Source organism: Giraffa tippelskirchi, chromosome 1, assembly GCF_054371585.1.
Source record: "Giraffa tippelskirchi isolate mGirTip1 chromosome 1, T2T-mGirTip1v1.2.pri, whole genome shotgun sequence".
Classification (NCBI taxonomy): Eukaryota; Metazoa; Chordata; class Mammalia; order Artiodactyla; family Giraffidae; genus Giraffa; species Giraffa tippelskirchi.
In genome coordinates this window covers 181084056-181110829 of record NC_137275.1, presented here as the reverse complement: position 1 = coordinate 181110829, position 26774 = coordinate 181084056, and the positions used below count along the sequence as shown (strand labels likewise).

General features: G+C 44.5%; 1 protein-coding gene across 1 annotated transcript in view; it reads left to right on the top strand.

Moving 5' to 3' along the window:
• GABBR2 (gamma-aminobutyric acid type B receptor subunit 2) overlaps positions 1–26774 on the top strand; it is a 367555-nt gene that overhangs the window by 199866 nt on the left and 140915 nt on the right. The window contains exons 5-6 of the mRNA XM_081511648.1: positions 5540–5605; positions 16596–16796. Of these exons, the coding sequence (XP_081367774.1) occupies positions 5540–5605; positions 16596–16796 (267 nt within the window). The remainder of the gene's footprint in view (positions 1–5539; positions 5606–16595; positions 16797–26774) is intronic.

Genomic DNA, 26774 nt, shown 5'->3' with positions numbered 1-26774 from the left:
TAAAGAAGTGCCATGCTTCACCAGGGCTGCTGGGACTGTTCCCTCTTCACTCCTGTCCTTAAGAGTATGTGGCTCCTGATTCTCTGCTTTTAGGGACACTTCTGGAGAAGGAAAAATAGTCTAAGGAAGACTAATTTTAGCTAAATGAAAAAGAATACTCATTCTGGGTATGGAATCAGTCTGTCAGAGCCAGGGGGAACTTTGGAAAGCATCTAGGCAAACCCTCTCAGGCTTACCCCAGGTCTCATGACCAAAATGAGGGAGCAGGAGCAGGCCTGGGCTTCTGACCCTTTCACCAGTTCCCACTGCCCCAGGTCAGGCCACCTCCCAGCCCACATCATGTCTGGCCTCTAATAGCTCAGCCATCTTGTGCTTATTGCACTGCACTCCTTTCTACAACATCGAAGATGATATCTTTTGATTTTTCAGCTACCTAGTGGGTAGAATAAGCTGTAGAAAGCCAGGAAGCTATTAAACATGGGCTTAGACAGATGCACAGGTGTCAGGTGACATCAGATAACTCACAGGTCAGTGTCAGGGTCAACCTTGACCTTCTAGCAGAACCCCCACACTACTGTCACAGGGAAGCAAGATGGGTGGCTTTCTGCTTTCCGGCTCTTTTAAATGCACATCAGCTATTTTAATGTCTCAGGATTGCATTTGCCCCTCAAGTCCTTCCACTTCAAAATCCAAGGTACTTTTCTCCATGAGTCATTGCAGCAGACTGGGTGTTGAGCCCCAGCAGCCCAGGCCCTGGGGGGTTGGCCTTCTCAGCTTGGGAGGGAATATATAGGGATGAGTGGTCAAATGCTTGGGCTCTGGGGCCAAACTCACCTTGGGTCAAGGCCAAAGCCACCACTTCTTATCCCTGTGACCTGATGTCTTAGGTTGAACTCCCTAGAAACAGAGTCTGAGACCCTTGTGAAAGAGATTTATTGAGAGTGTGCTCAGGAGAAGGGGAGAGAAGCGGGGTAGGGCAAGAGGGGAGCTAGGTCAGAATGCCTTCTGGCTGGTGACTGGTTTAACCTGGCCCTGCTGGCTCTCTGGAGCACAATCTGCACCACAGAGCTGGTCTCACCTTTCAGCAAGGGGGCTGGAGTTTCCTACCGTATGAGTGAGTCATTGGCTGCTATGCAGGGTGAGGTGCAACATGACCTTCCAGGGCCTGGAAGCTCCCCTTGGCTGAGGGAAGTTCTCCAGGAAAGGGAGGGAGCTGGTGGCAGCCCACCCTCACTGGAACTGGGTTGGTGCTCCAGCCCCGAGGAAGGGGTCCCATAGGACCACCAGCATGTGCTGTGCCTAGGAAAGTCACTTAAGGCTCTGGGGCTCAGTTTGCACATGAGACTGTCCAGACTGGGCGTAATAATAGCACCGACCTCCTAAGGCAATAGCTAGAAAGAGTTCAGAAGCTGTCGTTTGTGAGGGTTATACACTAGTGCTTTGAATTGAGTCATGCTTCTTAAGTGTTATTTTTTTGTGAGATTTTGGCTCCCTTTAAGGGCCCCAGAGACAAAGGGCTTCTTTTTAGACAACAGATGAGAGGAGCCAGGAAAAAGGAAAGGAAATCCACCCAAGGTTTGGACTGACCACACCTTCCAGGGCCTCCCACCCCATGGCTGTTCCCTTCCATGTTTGCACTCGCCTGTGAGTGTGGCCTGTTGAGGGTGTAAACATAGGCCTCCGCTACCATCCAAGACCTTAGATCTAGCCCTCTAAGAAGAAGCTGTCATTTGTCTGATCTCAGGACATCCACATTCACTCCAGATAGCCCCCTACAGACCCAAGCAAGAGTCCATGGCGGGGACTTCTGAGACCCTGCCCTCTGCCACGTTCCAGAGTTTCTAACGTTACAGCACTGCTCTGCACACTCATCCTCAGAGATGATCATGGCTCTCCTCCCCTACCCTCTGGGAATCCTTCAACTGCCCCCTAAGCCCTTTCACCTATAGAGAAGAATGCCTTTATACCCCTGGCAGGGAGGTGGGTGGGCGTGGCCAAAAGCGGGTCCTCTGCCAACAAAGCTCTTTCCTTTCTCGGGATTTTAAGGAAACCATGCACGTTATGCAACATTGAAAAGTGTGATTCTGGAACTTTTGTGATAGTGTGGGTGTGTTAAAACTTTTAAGATTCCCCCAATCCAAAATCTTTCCCTTCACCCTGAATCTTCCAACTGCTACTCCAGAAAGAAGAACCAGGTGTATCTGCAGTTTTTGTACTCTCAGGAAACTCCTCTGCCCTGGGAGTACACATATCCCATTTTGAGAACACCTTCAACTCTTTATGCTTCTCAAGGCACCCCCCAAGTATCACTCCAGTCACATTTCCCAGTGCCCTCTCCCAACCCTTGGATCCAGGCTCCACCTGCACCAGTCGCTGGCTTGTCCTCTTTTCTCCTAGATTTTGCAGCACCTCGCCCCTTTACTCACCATCTAGAATCAGAGTGGGTGTGAATATCTTCCTGCATCAAGTGCAACCTAGCCCTGGATAGGCTCTTTCTCCAGGGCCCTCTAATGGTCAAGGGGCACCAAGGTGAGAGTGCTGGTTTTGGGGTGCTGTGCTGGATTTGGGAAAGCCTTTTGCATTTCTAGGAAGGAGTTAAGTAGATCTGTGATCCCTTGGGTCCCAGGAGAGAACTTAACAGAGGAGAAAGTGGCCCAAGCCTGGTGGGACAGGAATGGTTTCTCTGAGTAGGAGCTCCTGAGCTAAGGCAGGAAAGGAGAGCAGCAGCCCTCCAGGCAGAACAAGTGGGGTGGGAGGGAATGGCATTCTGGATGGGTGAACTTGTATAAAGAAAGAGAGGATGAGTGAGAAAGTGGATGAATGAGTGAGTGAGTGAATGAATGAGTGTATGGCAGACCATCTAAGAGAACTTCAGGTGGTTCATTCTCTGGTATGTGGAGGTGTAGCAAGAAATGTGATTATTGAAATGAGCAGGAGTGAGTTGGTCAAGAATCTGAGATGTTCTAAGGAGCTCAGAGTTTGATCTGTCAAGGTCTAAGCCATGGAAAGATTTTACACAATCAGATTTGAATTTTGGAATGATTCCCTTGTCTGCTCTGTGGAGACTGCATGGATGGGGCAGGACTAAAGGCAGAGAGATCCAGCTGGGAGGCTGTAGTGGTTCACCAAGTAGGGAGTGACAGTGGCTCAACCCAGAGCAATGGGGCTGGAGAGACCAGAGTGTTTCAGGAGCTAGTGAGCAGACAGAACCAACAGGCCCTGGTTATGGCTAGGATGAGGAGAGGAGAGAACCTCAGGTGGCTCCCAAGTTTCTGATCTTAGGGAGTGGGAGGTTGTCAACACCATTCTAGAGATAGGCAGTGCAGGAGGAGGAAAGAGGCGTTTGGGGAATGATGGTGAGTTCACGTGGGACACGTTGAGCTTCAGGTGCCTGGGAGAATCCACATGGAGGTATCCAAGGGACAGCTCGAGAAAAGGGGGCTCAGGAGAGAGATTTGGGAGTCCACAGCTTTCAGAGGGGAGTTGTGGCTGGGGTCATGAATGAGGTTGCCCAGGGAGAGTTATGAGGGCAGAACTGTATGGAACACCAGCATTAGGGGTGGGCAGAAGGATGAGGGGCTGATTGAGAATCTGAGCAGGAATGACCAGGAGGCAGGAGGGAGCATCACGGAAGCCAGCACCAGGGGGCAGAGGGGGGTTCATTAATCATGAATCCTACAACCACCAGGTCAGGTAAGGAGTGTTATGCCCGTTTCAGAGATGAGAAAATCGAGGCTGCAGGAGATTAAGACCCAGGGTCATGCACCTGGTAGGTGCTGGAGCTGGGATGTGAGCCAAGGTCTTTCTGACTCCAAAATCCAATAAGCTGTTTCTACTGTACCATGTTTAGCAACACAGAGCTTGGCACAAAGTAGATGCTCCATAAATGTTTGTTGGATGGATATGGATATGGATAGGTGAATAGTGTTAGCAGCAAGAGATGCTATAAAAAATTTAACAAATAAGCAGAAAGACCCTGAAGTGTCCCAGGAGCAAGGCCACAGAACGGAAGCAGCTTAGAACTTTTTATAGCATTGCAGACGTGGTGATGACAAAAGCTTGCCTTCCTTCCACTGGGCTCTGTTAAAGATCTTTTAAAGTCCTTTCAGAGCAAGGTTGCTTTTTTTTTTTTTTTTTTTTTTCCGTCTTTCCATTCTTGCTTGCAAACGAAGGATGATTTTAGAATCCAAGCCTTTTTTATTTTGCTAAAGTACATGATGAGTAAAATGGCCTCCCAGTCAGCACTTTCCAATTTTGAAAGATGCTAAAAACTGATCTTTAAAGGGATGTTTCTCTTCTTTATGCATCAAAGAGCCTTGCAGCTTGCTGGGAAGGACAGGATAAATGTCAGGAAGGTAGCATCACCTGCCAGGCTGAGTCTCGGTGCAGAGGGCAGGACTGCGATGGGGAGCAAGCGTGTGGGCTGAGGCCTGGCTGTCTCCTGGAGGCTGCCTGTACATCCTCCTACCTGTACATCCTCCTTCTGCCTGTTCTCCATGGGGTAGGGCCCAGCCTGGATCCCGTCCCCTAGAAAGCAATCAAGAACCCCTTACCCTGACCCAGGAGAGAACTTCAGGTAGACACTCAGTAAATCTTTGTTGAATGAATAAATGAATCATAGGACCTATGGTGGGGCTTCCCAGGTGGCACTAGTAGTAAAGAATCCACTTGCCAAAGCAGGAGACATAAGAAATGCAGGTTCGATCCCTAGGTCGAGAAGATCCCCTAGAGAATGAAATGGCAGTCCACTCCAGTATTCTTGCCTGGAGAATCCCATGGACAGAGGAACCTGGTGGGCTACAGTCAATGGGGTCACAAAGAGTTGGGCACGACTGAAGCAACTTAGCACGCAGCACAGGACCTATGGTACAGTATATACCTATTAACCCCACTGAGCTAATAAGATAATAACTTTATAGAACATTTGAATATAGATTTTCCTTTGAAATAAAAGGAGAAGAATGGGTTGGGAGAAGGTTATAAAAAACTTATTCTAGCTGGGTGTTTCCTCTCTGTCAGGAAATATGTAAAGCAGTTTATAAGGATAATCTCATTTAGCCCTCTAAGTAAGCACTGTAAGTAAGTACTGCCATTATTCCCATCTTGCAGATGAGGAAATTGAGGCCAAGTTGGGGAAAAGAGCCACTTGAGGCCATCTTAGTGGAGCTGAGATTTGAACAAAGCCTAGAACTCGAAGAGATTCTGAAATGCCTTAATTGGGAAGCTCTGTGGACTCCTGGAGGGTGGAAAAGCCTAGCATACTGAGGGGTGGGGTGTTGCCTGGGAACTTGTTTCTGCTGCCAACTCCCCTGGGCACCTTGGAAGTTCCTTTTTCTCGTCTGGCCTCAGTTTCCCTAAGCATAGAGTGAGGATGGAAGGCAGACGCTGTGTCAGTGTCCCCCAGCGTTTGCCTGCTCTTGCTGGAGGAGAGCAGGGAAGGCGAGGCCCTTCCGAGCCATTCGCTTCGGCCTGCAGCCTGTGGCCTCCTGGGCTGTGCCAATCACATGCTCACCTCCACATCCGTGTCTTCTGTCCACAGGGCAATGACGTGCGGATCATCCTCGGCCAGTTTGACCAGAATATGGCAGCAAAAGTGTTCTGTTGTGTAAGTAACACTTCGGTTGTGTCCTTTGTGTCTTTGGGGAGGTTCATGAAGCTTCTTCTGGGATTCATTCTTACTGCTTGAACCTTAAATAGCATCATAGTGTTATGGAAAGATGCGGGGTCTGGCTGCTCGCCGCTCAAAAGCCAATAAACAGACCAGGTTGATGGAAGGGAAAGTTTGCTTTATTTCGGATGGCAGCAACTCAGCAGGAGGGTGGATGTCTGTCCAAAGGCCAGCTCCCCACCACTGACAGTCAGTGGGGAAGCTCTTTTATAGACAGACGGAGGGGGCTACATTCAGAAACAGCATCGTCAGCTCTGACAGTCATCATCAAATTGGTCATCAGAGGTCTGACCTGTGTCATCTTGGTTGATTGGGTGCAATTAATCTTCAGTTCCAAGGTCTGTTTGTTTCCATTTCTTTGAGGCCATTTCTTAGAATTGTGGCAGCTTATGTCATGGGTACAGTCTGGTCATCATGTAGTTAACTTCTCCACCTGGGGTTTCAGTATCTATAAGACAACTCACAGGGTATGGCTCAGAGTATTATCTATAGCCCTTGAGAAGAAACTAAAGGTCCTTGACTATGCTTCATAACTACATTATTATTATATGGTCTCTTTGACTGTTTTCCTTTGTTTCTGCGTGGTCTCATTTCTCTGATTAAACTTATTCTTTGACCAAAGTTTTCCACAGACAAAAGGCAGGCAGGGGACACAGAGTGGGCAAGGACCATAGGGTCCCGATCCATTTCAATAGGACCAGAGTCCAGGGTGTTGGAAGCAGAAGTGTTATTCTCACTGCTCTTTTTGGGGAGCTAAGACCCCAGGGCTCAGAACAGTTCAGTTGAGGAGAAACAGGAACCTCAGTTTACCAACCCACTAACCCATTGTCTAACCATTGCCTTTGTGCTGCCAGCTAGTTCTAAGTCTCCTCAACCCAGCCACGTTTAATGGAGAAGTGCTGTGCGCACCACACAGCGGGAGACACAGGGTTCCAAGGTGGGATGGGGTGCCTCAAACCCCTTCCTGCCCTGTAAGCAGGGTGCAGAGTGTCAGGCTTAGCACAAACCGTCAACTGTTCAGAATTTACCACCAAACCCTTTTCATTGTCTGGTGTGTGAAAGATGACAAAGTATATTTTTAAACCTTTTCTCATTTAAGCTTTTCAGTAACCAAGTGAAGCTACTATTGTTACCCTTGTTTCATAGATGAGGAACTAGAGGTCCAGAGAGGTGGAGGGGCTTATACAAGAGCAGAGCCAAGACTCCATCCCCGTTCACCTGATTCCCAATCAGATCCTCTTTTCTCCACATGACAGTCTAACCTGAGCACATGTAAGAGTTCTAACACGGGAACTATGTCTTTTTATTTTGATGCCCTAGCTCCCCCTCCTGCACCTTAGGGTCAAGAGAGAAGTCAACAGAGTGAAAGCCTAGTCACACGAGTCATTGTCAACCCAATAAGTTCCTCCTCTTAGAATGAGGTTATTCTAGGTCTCGTCTCTAGTGATGGGCCACAGGCCTCTGTTTTCTTTGACCTTTTTTCAGTAACTTGGATGTGATTATAAAAATACGCTTATAGGAATTTTAGAAGTTGTGAACCATGTTGGAAGATAGATCCAGGGTGCAAAGAACCTTACCAAGCTGGAATGTTTGGTTAAATCTAGGAAGACTAAATCTAACACAGGAGACCCGGGTTCGATCCCTGGTTCGGGAAGATCCCCTGGAGGAGGAAATGGCAACCCACTCCAGTATTCTTGCCTGGGGAATCCCATGGACAGAGGAAGCTGGTGGGCTACAGTCCATGGGGTCACAAAGAGTTGGACACAACTGTGTGACCAACATACAATATAAGGTTATATTAGAACAAATTGGGCTGCCTGTGTCTGAGGTGGTAGAGGCACAGCTGAGGAGTACTGTGCGTTTAGAGCAAAAGAGCCTTGGAGTCTCAGGTGACCTCAAGGTTACCGTGAGTAACCAGTGTGAGCACAGCCACCAGGGAGCCGAGGTGACCATCTGGCTACACACCTACACCAGGGCGAGTGGTCTCTCTGCCGTCTGCTGGAGAGACCCCACCCAGGGTGTCCTGCTCAGCTTCTCGTGCCCTGTTTTAGACGAGATGAAGGAACTGAGAAGAGGCCAGGAGTGAGGAGAGAGCAGTGGTTGGAAAACACAGTCTCACAGGGATGTTTCCTTGTGAAGGCTCAGGAGCAAAGTGGGAACCGCCTGATCTCTCAAAATAGAAGGGAGGAGGCAGAAGCTACTGGCTGCTGTTTTGGGGATGTCTCTTAAGTTTAGCACTTAGTGCTCAAAAGTCAGTCTGCTTGGGCTTGGACCCCTGATCTGCAGCTTAGTAACTGAATGTGGGCTTGTTGACACTTTCTGAATCTCAGTTTTCTCATCTGTAACTTGGGGATAATAATAACACCTGTCTCATAGGGTTGTTGCAGAGATTAAACGAGCAAAAACACTTTGCATAATGCCTAACATACAGTGAACTCTCCACAGATGTCAGCAATGGTTTTTTGTTTATGTAGGTTTCTGAGGATGGAATGAACCACTGTTGGGCTGGCAAGGTTACTAACTAGTGAACTTTACAAGATTGTGTTAAGCATCCTATGTCTCAGTTAAGGATAACAAGGAATCTTTCATATGAAAATGTAAGGAGGAGCATGAGAAAAATTGAAAAAACAGAGCAAATTTATTTAATATATTTCACTTCAAATTCATAATACCTTGCATGTTACCATCTAAGGTCCAGAAATGGCCCATTTGAAAAAGGAAAATAATGCTCCAAATTAGAAGACATAAATATTTAGAGAAGAAGATGAATTTTATCCCCACATATCCCCAAAGCCTTGTAAACAACTGGCACATAGGGAGTGATTATTGATCCAATAGGAAAAATAAATCAATAAAAATGACCCTGCAAGATGTCACACTGGGGCCCTGGCCATCTCCTGTTTGCACAAAATGTAGACTGACCTCCTGTTCTGATTTGACCCAAACCCTAAGCTGAGGTGTGGCTGTGATTTCCCTCTGTGCTGGGATTATTTTCCGAGTGGCATTTCCAGCAGTGTGGTTTTCATTTCAGAACAGACGGCGTGGCTGTCTCCCTCTTGACCAAAAGCCCCAGGCTGCTTGCCTTCCACAGCACAGAACATCGTCCTACCTCCTCATCCCACTTCCTCTTAGACTTTGGGTATTTTGAAGTGGCCTTTCTCTTAGAGTCTTTGCTGGCAGCTTCATTCATTGAAGTGTTTCTCAAAAGTTTTGTGTTTGGCATTTATTCTGTGTGTCAGATCCTCAGATGGACCTCCCTGTCAGGACTTTCCGTCTTACATGCTTAGAATGGAGCTCTTCTGGCAGGCATGGAAGATCCCAAGGAGAGTCTGCTCAGTGTCTTCACACTGGATCAAGACTCTGGCATATGGTGGAGGGAGAGGCTGCTTAGAGCAGAGATGCAGGGCCTTGCTGCCTGTGTCAGAGTCAGGGTCCAGGCGCAACCAGATGGAGATAGCCGCGTCTTTGCCGTCCAAATGCCACATGCAGTGCAAACTTTGCAGCATGTTGCTGCGTGTTCTTGAGATTGGACCTGCCGCCAGTGGGAGAGCAGATTCCAGCAAATGCAATGCCTCTTTATAGCCTTCTGGCAAAACGTTCACTTTGGCTCCAGCAAAGGATGAATGTCACCTGTCACTTTTGTCTTCTCCTCTCTGCTTGGTGGTCTGTTCTCAATTCTCCAGCACTCTGACCTGGGTTCTGGTTTTAGTTCTGCCAGCTGTGTGACCTCAGACAGGCCACTGTGCAACTCCAGTCCCCAGCTGCCTCACCCCTAAAGTGGAAGCTATGAGTTCTGCCTTATGTGCCTCATTGGATGGTCAAGAGGCTTAAACAAGGTCACCAAAGGATGACCATCATCCCAACTGTGAACTGCTTTACTGATGTGAGGATTTATTGCTATTGTGGTTGTGAAATGCCTGTAAAAGGGAAATGTCCTTCTTGCATGGGGAGGTGAGAAGGCAAAAGGAAACTTAATAAAAAGAGGAAATTGGATTTTTAAATTACCTCATGGCCACCTGTCTGCAGCTAATGAGAACAGAGTGGTTCATGGGACTGAAGAACATGGGCTCAGGACTGCCCATCATTACCTGGCAGGGCTGTTTGGTGGCCACAGGGCCTGAGACCACATTCCTACTAGAAGCAAAAAAAAAATGAAAACCAAGGTGACCAAGTCAACTGAAAATGTGTTCAGTCACTCTACAACCAGTTATTGGATGCCCTCTATACATCAGGCACTGTGCTCAGCACTGGGGATCCTAAGAAGAGCAGACACCTCCCCCCCCACCCCGAAACTCCCTATTTGGCAAAGGAGACAGACAAAGATACTAGCAGCTTCTTAAAGGTCAGTGTCCCACAATCTCAGCTCTTCTGAATGTGGGAATGCTGAAATGGAGGCCCGCAGGCTTCTCTGCAGTTGCTGTAGACATTAGATGCTATATTTAAGCCCAGTCTACGTCCCTTGCAGGAGAGCCTTTTAGACCCTCACTCAAAGCCTGTGTACTTTTTTTCTACACATATCAATCCCTGCTTTCCATAGCAGTTTAAAAGCAGCAGATTCAGAGTGGGGAGAGGGATTTAATGACAGCGAAAGTGACAGCCTAGACCTGACAGCTAGAAAGGAAACAAAGCCATCAAAAACGGATCAAAAACTCCAAGAACAACAGTCTGGAGCCATTTGGTATTTGGACCAATCTTCCCTATGTTCAAAAGTATCACTGCCCATAGCCCAAACAATGGTTCATGTTCAGAATAAAGCCTTGAGTTACCAACAGGAGAATGGGATGAGAAGGAGCAGCTAAACTGTTCCTGCACATAGTGTTGGCCAAGAATGTACACATATTATCTCATTTATTATTATTGTTATTATTTTATTGAAGTATAGTTGACGTACAATGTTGTATTAGTTTCTGGTATACAGCAAAGGGATTCAATTATATATACATTTTTTTCATATTCTTTTTTTTTTTTTTTTACAAACATGATTCATATTCTTTTCCATTGTGGTTTATTATAGGATATTGAGAATATAGTTCCCAGTGCTATACAGTAGGAGCTTGTCGTTTATCTGTTTTATATATACTAGTTTGTATTTGCTAGTCCCAAACTCCTAATTTATCCCTTTCCCCTTTCCCTTTGGGTAACCGTAAGTTTATTTTCTGTGTCTGTGAGTCTGTTTCTGTTTTGTAAGTAAGTTCATTTGTATCATATTTCAGATTCCACATATAAGTGATATCATATGGTATTTTTCTTTGTCTGACATTTCACTTTAGTATGAAATCTCTAGGTCCATCCATATTGCTGCAAATGGCATTATTTTATTCATTTTTAGGGCTGAGTAATGTTCCATGTACCACATTATATATGTGGTACACATGGTATATATGTACTACATCTTGGTTATCCATTTATCTGTCAGTGGATATTTAGGTTACTTCCATGTCTTGCCTATTGTAAATAAGTAGTATTGCTATGAACACAGGGGTTCTATGTGTCTTTTATTTTATTTATTTGTTTTAAGCTTTAAGTTTTTATTTTATACAAAGAGTATAGTTGCTTTGCAATGTTGTGTTAGTTTATGCTGTAATTATCAGCTATATATGTATACATATATAGGGGTGCATGTGTCTTTTCAAATTAGATTTTTCTCCAGACATATGCCCAGGACTGGATCATACCTTACCTGCCTCCTGGGAAACCGGTATGCAGGTCAGGAAGCAACAGTTAGAACCAGACATGGAACAACAGACTGGTTCCAAATTGGGAAAAGAGTACATCAAGGCTGTATATTATCGCTCTGCTTATTTAACTTCTATGCAGAGTACATCATGCGAAATGCCAGGCTGGATGAAGCACAAGCTGGAATCAAGATTGCTGGGCGAAATATCAATAACCTCAGATACACAGATGACACCACCCTTATGGCAGAAAGCAAAGAGGAACTGAAGAGCCTCTTGATGAAAGTGAAAGAGGAGAGTGAAAAAGCTGGCTTAAAACTCAACATTCATAAAACTAAGATCATGGCATCTGGTCCCATCACTTCATGGCAAATAGATGGAGAAACAATGGAAACAGTGACAGACTTTATTTTCTTGGGCTCTAAAATCACCGCAGATGGTGACTGCAGCCATGAAATTAAAAGACACTTGCTCCTTGGAAGAAAAGCTATGACCAACCTAGGCAGCATATTAAAAAGCAGAGATATTACTTTGCTGACAAAGGTCCATCTAGTCAAAGCTATGGTTTTTCCAGTAGTCATGTATGGATGTGAGAGTTGGACCATAAGGAAAGCTGAGTGCCGAAGAATTGATGCTTTTGAACTGTGGTGTTGGAGAAGACTCTTGAGAGCCCCTTGGACTGCAAGGAGATCCAACCAGTCCATCCTAAAGGAAATCAGTCTTGAATGTTCATTGGAAGAACTGATGCTGAAGCTGAAACTCCAATACTTTGGCCACCTGATGCGAAGAACTGACTCAGATGAAAAGACCCTGATGCTGGGAAAGATTGAGGGCAGGAGGAGAAGGGGATGACAGAGGATGAGATGGTTGGATGACATCACCAACTCAATGGACATGAGTTTGAGCAAGCTCCAGGAGTTGATGATGGATAGGGAGGCCTGGCATGCTGCAGTCCATGGGGTCGCAAAGAGTCGGACACAACTGAGTGACTGAACTGAACTGATGACAATTCTATTTGTGGTTTTTTAAGGAAACTCCATACTATTTTCCATAGTGGCTGTGCCAATTTACATTCGTACCAACAGTGTTAGAAAATTCCATTTTCTCCACATTGTCTCCAGCATTTATTATTTGTAGATATTGTAAATACAATGTTGTTTGTATTTTAATTCTGACCATGTGGTGTGAAATCTTATTGTTTTGATTCACATTTCTTTAATAACTAGTGATGTTTAACATCTTTTCATTTGCCTATTGGCCATTTGTATGTCTTCTTTGGAGAAATGTCTGTTTAGATCTTCTGCCCATTTTTGATTAGGTTGCTTTTTTGTTCGTATATAACCTCATTTAATTCCTGCACCAACCCAATGAGATGGGCTTTGCTTTCCACAGGCTATAGGTGAGAAAAGCAAGATCCAAGGAGTTATGGACCAGATTACCCAGATGTTATGTGGCACAGAATCGGCTTGACTATAGTCTTCTTTTCCCCAGGAGATCAATGGAAAAAACTTTATGTTCATCAAAATTGACTAATGTTCTAAACAAAATATGTTGTCATTCAAATGGACTGAGCTTCTGTTTTCTGGAAAATTCACTCACAGGGAACACCTAATAGAACAGTGGCAGGTCAAACAGCTATCACAGCAGATTCCTGGGAGTTTCCTGGATTCCCACTCCATGCTGCTTCCAAATGATCACATGGTTTTTGATCTCAGAGAGGAATGCAAATCTGCCTTTGTGTCTGATGAGAAGACCTCCTCATGTTGTCTTTCTGTCTATTGACTCTTACCATACATTCTTAATAGGTGGGGCTATCTTGCCTCACCTTTTAAGATTGAGAAAACTTAGTTCCCTGGTAGGCTGGTGGTTAGGATCCTGGGCTTTCACTGCTATGGCCCAGGTTCAATCCTTGGTTGGGGAACTGAGATCTCACAAGCTGAGCAATGCGGCCAAAATAAAAAAAGATTGAGAAAGCTTCAGAAAAGTTTTACTTTGTTTTGCTAAGACTAGAAGGAAATTAAAACAGGAAAATAGACTTTGGGTCTTGTCCTCTTGACTTAACTGAATGTGTTTGGGCAAATTCCTCAATCTGTGAGGCTCAATTTCTTCATCTATAAAATAGAGATAATAGGATACACATTGTAGGGTTGTTGTGAGAATAAAATAAGATACTGTATATAAATGGCCAAGCACATAATAGGGGTTCAATATATGTGAGTTCCTTCCTGCCAGTGAAAGATGAGAGTTGTGAAGTCTCACATGTTTTGAGTGAGTGAGTGCTAAGTCGCTTCAGTCATGTCTGACTCTTTGCGACACTATGGACTGTAGCCCGCCAGACTCCTCTGTCCATGGGATTTCCCAGGCAAGAATACTGGAGTGGGTTGCCATTTACTGCTCCAGGGGATCTTCCTGACCCAGAGGTTGAACCCACATCTCCTGTGGCTCCTCAATTGCAGGATGCTTTACTGCTTTGCACCAGGGAATCCCCCTCACAGGTTTGACCACTGATTAAATAACCTGGGATCGTTGGAATGACCCTTTTGTTCAGAGGTCTAGCCCACAGCCAGGATCTGGGATTATCTTTAGAAAACAAAAAAAAAGTTTCTGTGGGCTAAACCCCATTTATTAGAGGGGAGCTCAGGTGGCTGCCTTCTTTTGTTGAACTGCGGTTTTGTTATATGATTGTAATATAAGGGCTGTGTTTTTCTATAACAGCTTTGATTGGGGCAACAGTATAATGTAGTTGCTGGGAAAATGACTAGGATCTGAGGCTGCATCATGAAAAGTCCAGTGTCTAGAATGAGGGAGGTGAAAGTTCCGTATCACTGGAGGATTCTAGAGAACAGGCAATGTGATCATTGACTTGAGATAGTTAAAGAGCTGTTTTATGAAACAATCTCCGTTTACTCCCTGGAGTCTTCACTGAGTCAATGAATAGAGGCCATGGAGATGGAATCTGAGCTTAAGTTAAGGAACAAATATTCTAATTCACATTTACCCCCAAGCAGATGCTTCACACTGCAGGCTGGGCTTTTTCAGATGTTGAGAGAATTTTAGAATTGCCTCCCCAGATGTAGGAATGAAAGGAACACTCCTCCAACTCATGGACTTGATAATAACTATTCTGTACCAGACACAAATAATAGGGGCTCTGGCCCACCTTTCTGGGCAGAACTTGGCCTAGCATGCTAGAGCCTAAGTGGAGGGCAACCAAAACCTCCCAGGCATCCAGAACCATCCTACAGGCTCCTCTCTCCACACCCTCTTGGCCTCTATGCTGTCTTTCTTGTAAGTCAAGGAACATAAAGGGTGTGACATGAATTGTTTTCCCCCATGTGCTCCTAACATAGGTAACTCCCCAGAAATGAATTGCTGGATTATTTCAGGCTCACATTTTACATGTATGCAGTTCATTACAGCACACCTAGACCATCTGCATAACCATCACCCTGTGTAGTCACTTCTGGGCGTTTTGATTCCTGAGAGGGCTGTGAGCTCTACTCAGAAACTCCATTCTGGACCCAGCTTTGATGGAATGTGACATTCCTACACTTTGGGACTTCCTGGGTGCATATAAGCTATCAAAAAGCATATTTTTCCTGATGTAAAATCATCACAGTAAGAATTAAAGCCAAGTGGGGGTGTATGAGAACAGTCTGACAATTTTTTTGCTTAAATGGGACTTGGGCAGTGTGGCTTTGCAGCGTAAGAGGAGGAGACCTAGGTTCCAGACTCTATGACCTTGCAGAACTGACTTTCTCTCTCTGGTTCCCAATTTCTTCATCTCTAAAATGAGGTTAATAAACTCTGCCCAGACCATCTCAAACAGTGAACATGAAGGACCAATAAGATGGGCGTAAAGCATATAAATGTAAGGGACTTTTTTTAGGATCTGGATTTGTGCCCACCATGCTTTGGGTAAAGATTCAGAGAGAAGTTCAGTTTGCCAAATGACATCTTATATAAGTTGCATGCGTACATTAAATTTTCTTGGCCCCCTTGCAAAATTGTTCCCCCCTGAGTTATATTTTAAGATTATGATCCCAGCTTTTCGTAAAAATCTATACAAAAATACCCTTATGAAATCTGTTTGTTGTGGGGACACTGTTGATACCATGCTAGCTAATTTGACAGTATCCTCCATATGAGGCTTTTTTTTTTTTTTAAGAGATTAAAGCCTAGAAAACATTTTGTGTCCTTGAGGGACTGGTGTTTTTTCTCCTTAGCGAAAGTGCTGCTGCTGCTGCTAAGTCACTGCAGTCGTGTCCAACTCTGTGCGACCCCATAGACATCAGCCTACCAGGCTCCCTCGTCCCTGGGATTCTCGGGGCAAGAATACTGGAATGGGTTGCCAGTTCCTTCTCCAATGCATGAAAGTGAAAAGGGAAAGTGAAGTCGCTCAGTCGTGTCCGACTCTGAGCGATCCCATGCAGCCTACCAGGCTCCTCCGTCCACGGGATTTTCCAGGCAAGAGTACTGGAGTGGGGTGCCATCGCCTTCTCCGTAGCGAAAGTGAGAGCTCTGCAATTAATATCATTGCTCTTTTCTGTTGAGCTGCCAGGAAGTTCATCACCTATAGCATTGGAACCTTTGGTGGACTCATCTATCTTCTCTTCCCTTCACCTCCAGTAGTGTTAGTCACTCAGTCGTGTCCGACTCTTTGCCAATCTTTGGACTGTAGCCTGCCAGGCTCCTCTTTCTTTGGGGATTCTCCAGGCAAGAATACTGGAGTGGGTTGCCATTCCCTCCTCCAAGGGATCTTCCCCACCCAGGGATTGAACTGGGATCTCCTGCACTGCAGGCAGATTCTTATTTGTTTTATTGTTGTTCAGTCGCCAAGTAATGTCCAACCCCATGGACTGCAGCACACCAGGCTCCTCTGTCCATGGAATTCTCCAGGCACAAATACTGGAGTGGGTAGCCATTCCCTTCTCCAGGGGATCTTCCTGACCCAGAAAGATACCACCAATAAGCATATTATCTCCAGTAAGCATATTATAATTTATATTTTCCCAGGCACTTACGTTTTCATTTTTATTTGGTGTTTTATTATTTTAGTATACATTTCCTATAAACTACCTTGGATACCTTGAGAGATGATGAGGAGGAGACCAAGCAAGTAATGGAAAAATTAACAAATCCTCTCGTATGAGGAAGCCCGAGTCCCCCCACCCTTTCCCACAGGTTTCAAAGCTTTGAAAAAAATGTTTGTCTCTTGGTGCCTTCGTGATCAATCCATCCATCTCTTGCAGGCATATGAGGAGAATATGTATGGTAGCAAATACCAGTGGATCATCCCGGGCTGGTATGAGCCTTCCTGGTGGGAGCAGGTGCACACAGAAGCCAACTCATCACGTTGTCTCCGGAAGCATCTGCTTTCTGCCATGGAGGGCTACATCGGCGTGGACTTCGAGCCCCTGAGCTCCAAGCAGATCAAGACCATCTCCGGGAAGGTCAGTGCCATATTGTCCAGTGATGTCGGCAGAAAGCGCCCAGATCTTGTTCTGGCCTTTGCTGTGTGATTTTGATCAAATTATTTGATCTCTCTGAGCCTCACTTATTGGTTAAAGGAGTATATCTGGCCGTCTCCCTCTTCTAGGGAATTGTGGGAATCAAATGAGGTAAGGGTGCTTTATAAGCACATAAACAGTGTATGTGTAAGGGATGGAGTCATGACTGTTATAGCACCAACTGCAGGCATTGACATTCAGATGAGACCACCATTTCATCCCCTGCACCCTCTGACCTGGAATGTCATTTCTCAATCTCAGTGATCCTCCTGTCAGCCTGGAAGAGAAGAATAACCCCTCAGGTAGACTTAGGGAAACAGGTACTGAAGACCAGAAAGACTGGTCCAAACACCAGTTTTGCCACTTAGCAGATGTGTGACCTTGAGCTTGAGTTTTCTGAGCTGCTGGGGTTTTTTCATCTGTATCGTTGCAGTGCAAATATCCTCCTCTGGGATCAAAAGGAGGACTGGTTGGCAGGTTGGGCAATGTGGCTGGCATGGCGCCTGGCACCTTGTGCTGTCATAACTGGGAGGAGGACCTTGGCAGGGTGCTTAAGTCTTCAGGCCTCCACTAAGGATGTTCCCACTAGGGATGACTAATCCCTGGCCTGCTTTTATCACAGGGCTGTGAGAGAATAGGTAGCATGGTGTATGTAAAAGTATTTCCAAAGTATACTATTCTCTATCATTGAAAGCATTATCAAGAATCAGATAGTGACAGCCCCAGTGAAGATGGCAACATCCATCTCTCAGTTCTAACCACCAGCCAAAGTTTAGTACAGCAGGGCACATAATTCTTTTCTGTCTCCTCTGATCTCAGATTTTTAAATCCTCTACCCACCTTCAATTTCACTTAAAGAATCAGTTTCATAGTAAAGTAAATATATATATATATATATATATATATATATTTAGTTTTATCCATTATTTATTCTCAATCAGAGCCAACACTACAAGAATGATTTATTGATTTGTCCAAAAATGGCAAATCATTAGGACACATTTTATAAGCAGCTCTTTAAATCATGTGGCACCTGAGAGGTACTGGAAAAACATTTTGGGTAGAAAATGTTGAAAGAAATATTTTCATGCCCGAGTCAGTGACCATATAAAGTTTTGGGACATGCTGAATAATGAGTAGAAACAACTCATTTTTATTTCAGTAAATGTTATTTTTAAAGGTGTTGAAGTTTGCAGTTTATTAGATGATACTTGGGTCCAGGGATACTCTATACTTTAATCTAAAAATAGTATAAAATTCGAGGAAAGTACAAAAACTAAGAAGAACTTCCCATGCAGGCAGACAGTATAATAATTAAAATGAGAAACTTAAGGAAGACCAAAGATGAAAATGATTACACATGAGATCTGTGAAGCTAAGTGGGGGTAAGGGCCATGAGATGCCCCAGGGGCCGCAAATGTAATTCCAAGGAGCATAAATGCTACCTAGGCATGGATGTAGAAATGCACAGGAATGCATTTTGGGAAGATCATTTTTTTGCAGTGTTTTTTGGAATAAACATGTTGACTTTATAACATCTCCCAAAAAGCATTAGTTGCTCAATCGTGTCCAACTCTTTGCGACCCCATGACTGTAGTCTGCCATGCTCCTCTGTCCATGGAATTCTCCAGGCAAGAATACTGGAGTGGCTTGCCATATCCTTATCCAGAGGATCTTTCCAACCCAGGAATTGAACCTAGATCTCCAGCATTGCAGGCAGATTCTTTACCATTTGAGCTACCTGGGAATCTTAACATCTCCCAAGTCACTGGCTTTCCTTTTTAATTTTAAATTTTTAAATTTGGGGCCAGTGAGGAGGCTGAGGCTTTCCAAGTGGCGCTGGTGGTAAAGAACCCACCTGCCAACACAGGAGACATAAGAGACTAGGGTTTGATCCCTGGGGGTCGGGAAGATTCCCTGGAGGAGGGCATGGCAACCCATTCCAGTATTATTGCCTGGAGAATCCCATGGATAAAGGAGCCTGGTGGGCTCTAGCCCATAGAGTTGCAGAGAGCCTGACTCAACTGAAGCCACTTAGCACGCACGTGCGAAGAGGCTGACCTCATCCCCATATCACTATACACATGAATGGGCACCTTGGAGCTACTCCTAGGGCTCTTCACTTCACTGCACAGTGTGGGTTACCCACTTCTGGGTCTCCCCAGATGGAGCAGAGCTAGGCAGCCTTCCTGCTTGGGGCAGCTTTGAAATTCCAGGTGACCCAGTCCCTGTCCCACAGTCATTGAGGCAAGAGGTAGCATTTCTTACAATCTCAAGGTCGAAAGATTGAAGTTACACAGGGAAATTTTCAGCCTCTTTGCCTCTGGGATTCTGGGTTTAGGGCTCTCCTAGTGGGCTTCCCTGGTAGCTCAGTGGTAAATAACCTGCCTGCCAATGCAGGAGACTCCAGTTCGGGAGTCTCCCCGAGGGGAGGGGAGGACTCCAGGGGATCGGGAATCTCCCCTGGAAAAAGAAATGGCAGCCCACTCCGGTATTCTTGCCTGGGAAGTCCCATGGACAGAGGAGCCTGGTGGGTTGCAGTCCATAGGGTCACAAAGACATGACTTAGGGACTAAGCAACAACAACAATGGGTCACATAGACCAGCCTCCCATCAGACTCTCAGATCCTTCCAGTAGCACAGGACTTACTACTTATCCCCCAACTTTCCCCACTGGCCCCTCTGGGCCTCCTCAGGTCCTGTTGGCAACCACCATATCCCTGTAGGTATTCCTTGTCCCTCGTGGGCCCACCCCTCCAATTGTAACTTATAGTTCCAGGGCCAGGTCTAAGGGCCGAATTTAAGGGGGTACCAAGGACCTCAGTGGGAAAATCCATGATGAACGAAATATCAAAATGTTAAATAAAGTCAGGATCCACAAGGCCACCATTAGGGTGAACTGATTTGAGTCACACAATTACAGAAACACATCTTGTCTTTATTTAAATTTTTGTTCATCATGGATTTTTTTTTTTTTTTGCATTAGTTTTGATTTTTTTTTTTTTTTTTCATCTTGATTACTGAGGTTTTGGGCCCCTTCTTCCTTTTGCTTCTGAAGGGAAGGCCTCACTCACCTCCCCTTGGCCCTTGCCCTGCACAGATTGTGTTTGTCAGGCCCCTTCCCATGCTCAGCCCATTCTCTGTACTTCATTGTGTTGAATGCTCTCTTAACAGGGTGTGGGGCCCAGAGTTGATGAGGAATTCCTGTTTGTGGTCTGACCACAAGCCAACTTCCCCAACCAACCCTCAAGAATATATGGCTCAGGAAAATTCTAGAAAGTCATGAAATAGTTATTGAATTTGGTTTTGTGGTATATGTGACTGCTGGGGACCTTGGTCAGCATGGCACAGGCTATTGGGTAAGTACCTGTATTCTGGGGTCTGTCAGTGTCCATAAAATAAGCAAACACTTATAGAACCAAGTCAGTGGACTCTTCCACCCTCACTGTTTACACATAGAAAAGCTGAGGAGCAGAAAGGGGAATAGCACACTCAGGATCCTTGTAGTGGGTTAAACAGGAACGGTGGCCCCTAAAAGGATATGTCCAGTTCCTAACGCTTAGAACTTGTGAACGTGACCTTATTTGGAAAAAGAGTCTTTATGGATGTAATTAATTTAAGGATCTTGAGATGAGGTTATCCTAGACTACCTGCATACGTGCATGCTAAGTTGCTTCAATTGTGTCCAACTCTGTGCAACTGCATGGACTGTAGCCCTCGGGCTCCTCTGTCCATGGGATTCTCCAGGCAAGAGTACTAGAGTGGGTTGCCATTGCCTTCTCCAGGGGATCTTCCCAACCCAAGGATCGAACCTGCATCTCTTACATCTTCTTCACTGACAGGAAGGTTCTTTACCACTAGCGCCACTACCTGAGTAAACCCTAAATCCAATGACAAATATTCTTATAAAGAAAAGGCAGAGGGAGGTTTGCCATTTGGAGAAGATCGTGTGAAGATGGAGCCAGAGATTGGAATTACAAGACAAGGAACTCCAAGGATTTCTAGCAGCCTCCAGAATCTAGAAGAAAGGCATGGAATGGATTCCCCTTGGAGCTTCCAGAGGGAACCAATGCTGCCAGCACCTTAGTTTCAGTCTTCTGGCCTCTGTAACTGTGAGCCAATAAGTTTCTGTTGTTTAAACCACCGAGTTTGTGGAAATTTGTTATGGCTACCCCACAATACTGATAATGTCACCCGGCAGGTCAGGGACAGATCCAGGGACTGGAAACCAGGATACTAAGTCCTCACTCACTGCCCCTTCCCCTCTACCATGCTCTTCCTCTCAACTTGTGACATGCCTAGGAGCAGAGCACATCCAAGTTGGCCCTTTTTGCAATGTCTTAGTGGGCCTGTTAGTAAGTGGCAGAACAGGACAGCATAAGTCTAGTAATTAGGAGATTTAGTGCCAATCCTGGCATAGCCACCAACTAATCTGGCACCTCAGCTAGACCCTCACCATCCCTGGGCCTCAGTTTCCTCAACTGAAAATGAGAGATTCGAACCATATAACTCCTGGCATCCTTTCACAGCAAAATTCTCTGACTCTGTGTAGGTATGATATTGAGTTATTATAGTGAGCTGTGTGATATGGTTATAATGTTAAGCTCTGGAACCCCCAGGATAGAGGTGACCCATGATAAAGTCACACAATCGGGTGGAATAGTGGGCCCTCCTGGAATGCATTCTCTGCAGTTCCCTCTTCCATATGCCTGTCTCCAGTGCCAAGCTGCCCCAGCTTATTCATTGGCATCCAGGAGATTTCTGGGAGGAGGAATAACAAGGTCTCCCTCCTGGGCACATTGATCAGTCCCTCCCAGTTGGAATTTCCAGCGATGGGACAAGTGCAGACCTTTGGGCTTCCCCGAGCACATTCAGAGTTCAGTTTTCCAAAACCTCCCATAAACAGCCTCTGGATACTTGCTTTGGCTCTCATGTCTCTTTCTCCTTGTTAAAGCTCCCCATCACCACACTATTCCCCTAATGTGACTCTGTTGACATCGGTGATTTCCAGTGTCAGCTTTCACTTTTCAACGTCCCATTAGGATTGTTTCCACTGTGAGTATTTACAATTTTGGTATAAAATTCCAGTGATGGCTTAGCCTCTCCAATAAGGACATTCTTCCCTGTTACCATTCTCCTGCTGAGATACACAGAGTTGGGCCAAGGCACCAGATGGAAGTGTTCACAGAACCCTGGAATCAGTGGGAAACTCAGAAGTGGCCCCAACCCTCCACCAAAGGCACAGGCTCTTTCTTTGGAAGACTTCTGTAATGTTTTCCAGCACAAAACTTCTGTGGCCACCCACGACTGTTTATCCAACACAGCAGGACAAAAGGAAACAGAAATCTAGTGAGTCCTCAAATTAGAGCAATGACCTGGTAAAAGGGGCACCCATCTCATTGTCACTGCCATGGGAGCTCCATAACAAAGAACCTGGGGCTTTTAGGAAGCTCTGGGCTCTAAGGAGGAGGATGAGAAGGTGCTATGGAAAAGTAGAGATGCTCCCCAGGGAGTCAAGCTTTACCATGCTGCTGCCTCTGCCCCCACCTTCCCCACAAAGCTCCTGTTACCGTCTGCTTCCCTAGATATTCACGTCCCTGGGGGTCGGGCGGTGTGGCAAAGGAACATGGGCTCAGGAGGAAGGGTGTGGTGTGGCAGATAGTTGTCCATACAACATCCATAGCCCTTCTTCCTCTTCAGTAGCATAACTCTGATTTTTAACTGGGTACGTTGCCATTCATCTGAAAATATACATTTCCCAGCCTCCCTTGTAGCTAGATAGAGCCAGGATTCTAAGTCTAACCAGTGAAATTGAAGTAGAAGTATTATACAAGACTTCTAAAAGCCTACTTTAAGAGGAGAGCTTACCCTTCTTCTTCCTTCTCCTCTGTGTTGGTTGAAATATGGATGAGATGGCTGGAGTTATAGCAGCCATTTTGTATCAAGAGGTGACCTTGAGAAGGAACCTTTAGGATAGCGAGGCATAAAGATAAGAGCCTCAGTCTCTGGTTACACTGTGGAGTTGCCGTAGAAGCCCTGCACCACCTACCCATGGACAACTTTTACTTGAGAAAGAAAGAAACTATTTCATTTAAGTCACCAATAATTTTTTGTCTGTTATATTATACAACTGAACCTAATCAACAGTGATACAGTGACACTGAGCAAGTCATTTGGCCTTTCTCAAATTGTTTCTGATTATGCTGGAGTAATATGTCTTTTACAGATTTAGAAGGATTACATGAAGTAATACAGAAGAAAATACCTTGTTAAGTGCCAGGCACACAATAGGTGCTCAACAAATTGTAGTTCTCTTCCTTCATCAGTGCAGCAGCCTTGAGGTCAGGAGAAAGAAGTAATGAGTCAATTTATATGCACAAACCTTTTCTGGTTTGTTGTTGGAATTTTACTGATGCTATAGACTGATTTAGGAAAAACTGATATCTTTGTAATATAGAGTCTTTCCATCCATTAAATTTCTCTCAGAAATCTTTTGTGTGGAACTTTTGCATGTTTTTTAGTTGATTTATTTATAGGTATTTGATGTATTTTAGTGAATATATGTGCACAGTACTATTGGGTGCATACTTAGGGGTGGAATTTCTGAGTCATAGAGAATCCATATGCTCAGCTATAACAGACACTGCCAAGCAGATTTCTAAAGTGGTTGTACCAATTTACACACCCACTGGCAGAGATTGCGAGTTTCATTTGGTTCACACACTCACCAACTTTTGGCATTGTTAGCTTTTAAATTTTAGCCAATCTAGTGGGTGAGTAGTGGTATCTCATTTTTATTTTAATTTACATTTCTTTGATAAGTAATGAAGTTGTTGATCTTTTCTTATCATTATTGGCCATTTTGATATTCTCTTTTATAAATTGACTATTCAAGTCTTTTGCCCATTTTTCCACTTGGATTCTCTGCATGTTTCTCACTGATTTGTAAAAGTTCTTTTTGTATTCTGGGTATGAATTCTTAGACAGTTATATTTATTACTTACATCATGTGTGTCTTATTTAAGCAACTTTGCCCACCCAAGCTCATCTTGTCTTTGAGAAGTTTGTTTTACCTTTCACTTTTAGATATAGAAATCATGTGAAACTGATTTTATGTAACATCTGAGTTGGGCTTCCCTGGTGACTCAGATGGTAAAGAATTTGCCTGCAATGTGGGAGACCTGGGTTCGATCCCTGGTTTGGGAAGATCCGTCTGGAGAAGGGAAAGGCTACCCACTCCAGTATTCTTGGGGCTTCCCTGGTGGCTCAGACAGTAAGGAATCTGTCTGCAATGCAGGAGAACCAGGTTCCATCCCTGGGTCAGGAAGATCCCGTGGAGAAGGGAATGGCGGCCCAATCCAGTATTCTTGCCTAGAGAATTCCATGGGCAGAGGTGCCTGGCAGGCTACAGTGCATGGTGTCGCAAAGAGTCAGACATGACTGAAGCGACTTAGCTTCAGTGTGTGTGGATCTATATGTGTGTGTAGATCTATTTCTGGACTTTCTGTTCTCTTTCACTGGTCTATTTGCCTATCCTTTAACCAATACCACACTGCCTTAATAATTGAAGTTTTTTAAGACCTGATGACGGGTAATGTGAAGTCCCTCATCTTTGTTCTTCTTCTAGAAGATTTTCTTGGGTGTCCTTGAACCTGATGTCATGTTTCGTTTAGATTTACTCATACATTTACACTTTTCATTACTTCTCATTCCTCCCTTCATTTCTGTTCTGTTTATGATCATTTTCTTTCTGCCTATAGAACTTCTCTTGGTCTTTCTTTTAAAGAAAGAAAAGACATTTTTTGGTCTTGCTGGAGACACATTCTCTCAGTTTCTGATTGTCTAAAATTTTCTTTCACCTTTAATATTGAGAGATCTATTAATTAGGTGTAGATTTCTAGGTGGTCTGTTATTTTCTTTCAGCACTTTCAGAGGTCATTTCATTGTCTTCTGGCATCCCTTATTTCTGTTAAATCAGCCATCAGACTAATTGTTGCTCTTTTGAAGATAATGCATCCTTTTTTTTTTTTTTCTCTAACTGCTTTTAAGATTTTATCTTTGCTTGACTCTTTAGCAGTTTTATATGCTGTGCTGAAGTACGGTTTTGTTTGGTTTTATCTTGGTTGGAGTTTAAGCATTATGGAACTTCATGAATCAGTGGATTGATATGTATTGGGGGAAATTCTAGGAAAATATCCCTTAAATACTGCTTCTGCCTTTTTAACCTTTTCTCACATTTTAGGACACCAGTCATATACATGCTCTCTTGCCTGGAAAATCCCATGGACGGAGGAGCCTGGTAAGCTACAGTCCATGGGGTCGCTAAGAGTCGGACACGACTGAGCGACTTCACTTTGACTTTTCCCTTTCACGCGTTGGAGAAGGAAATGGCAACTCACTCCAGTATTCTTGCCTGGAGAATCCCAGGGACGGCGGAGCCTGGTGGGCTCCGTCTATGGGGTCGCACAGAGTTGGACACGACTGAAGCGACTTAGCAGCAGCAGCAGTATATATGTGCTATACATTTTCAACACATTCCATATGTCTCTTATGTTTGTTGCTTATTTTCTGTCCTTTTTCTCTCCCTGTGCCTCAGGCTGAATGTTTACTACTAACATTTCTTCAGTTCACTAGCCTACTTTCTGCTGTGTCTAATATACTGTTTCATCCATCTATTGAGTTCTTAGTTTCATTTGTTGTATTAATATTTTAAAATTTTTAGGATTTTAAATTTATTCTTTTTTTTCTTTCTTTGCTCCCTGTTTTCTGGTGATATTCTGTACCTTTGGTCTATTTTCTTGAACATATAAACCTGCCACATTAAAGTCCAGGCCTAATATATTCAAGATATGAACCACCTGTAGATCTGCTTCGTTGCCTATTTTTCTTTTTTCCTTTCTTTCTTCCTTCTTTTTCTTAAGCTTTGATCCTATTACCTGGTATACCTAGTAAGTTTAATTAATTGAATTCAATATGAAAAATTAAAGAAGCTACAGGTGGCATTATCTTTCTTCAGAGAAGATTTTTCTCTGAGCAAACAGAATAGGGGCAGTTCACTTTATCCAGTCAAGAACTGAGATGATTCCAGGCTTGGCTTTAGTTTTCATAATATCTGGTCTATTTTGGTTTGACTTTATTCCTATCTGCCCTTCAACATTCTAAACTAAAATCCTGGGATGTTTACTGGCCCTGGATTCCAACTTTTGTTCCTAATGTCCTGAGACTTGAAACATACCTGCTTGCGTTATCTCCTTAGCCACCACTTTTCATCTGGTGCCTCTCATCCTCCTTGTTTTATGCAGCTTGTGCTGTGCTTAGTCCCTCAGTCATATCCGACTCTTTGCGACCCCATGGACTGTAGCCAGCCACACTCCTCCGTCCACGGGTATTCTCCAGGCAAGAATGCTGGAGTGGTTTGCCATGCCATCCTCCCTATGCAGCTTAGGTATCACCAAATATCACAAGTGCAGATGTCAGTGTGCATACTGGTATCCGGTGGTTCCTCTTCCTGTGAGACTTTGGCCCTATAAGCCTTGCCACCCAGATAACCCTGAACTATAGTTTTTTGTCTTCCCATCTCTGAGGGACTGATGAAAACACTGATCCACTGTTTTCTGTTCCTACAACTGGCCTTCCCACTTACAGATCAACAAATGCCTCCGGGGGAAGCAGCAAAGAATGTTGGACTTTTCTCAAAACATTTCTCTTCCCTCCAGGATCTTGGTTCTTCAAGTCTTAGATGTCCTGGTCGCTTTCTGATACCTTTGGATAGTTATATTTATATTTTATTCTGCTTTCCTTAATGTTCTTCATGGGAGCTTTAGTCTCATATAACCTATTTCATCATAGAGTGGATGTCTGAACTGAGCTCTTTGAGATATGTTATGGATAAGAGGAAGCAGACATGTTCTTTGCAGCTCT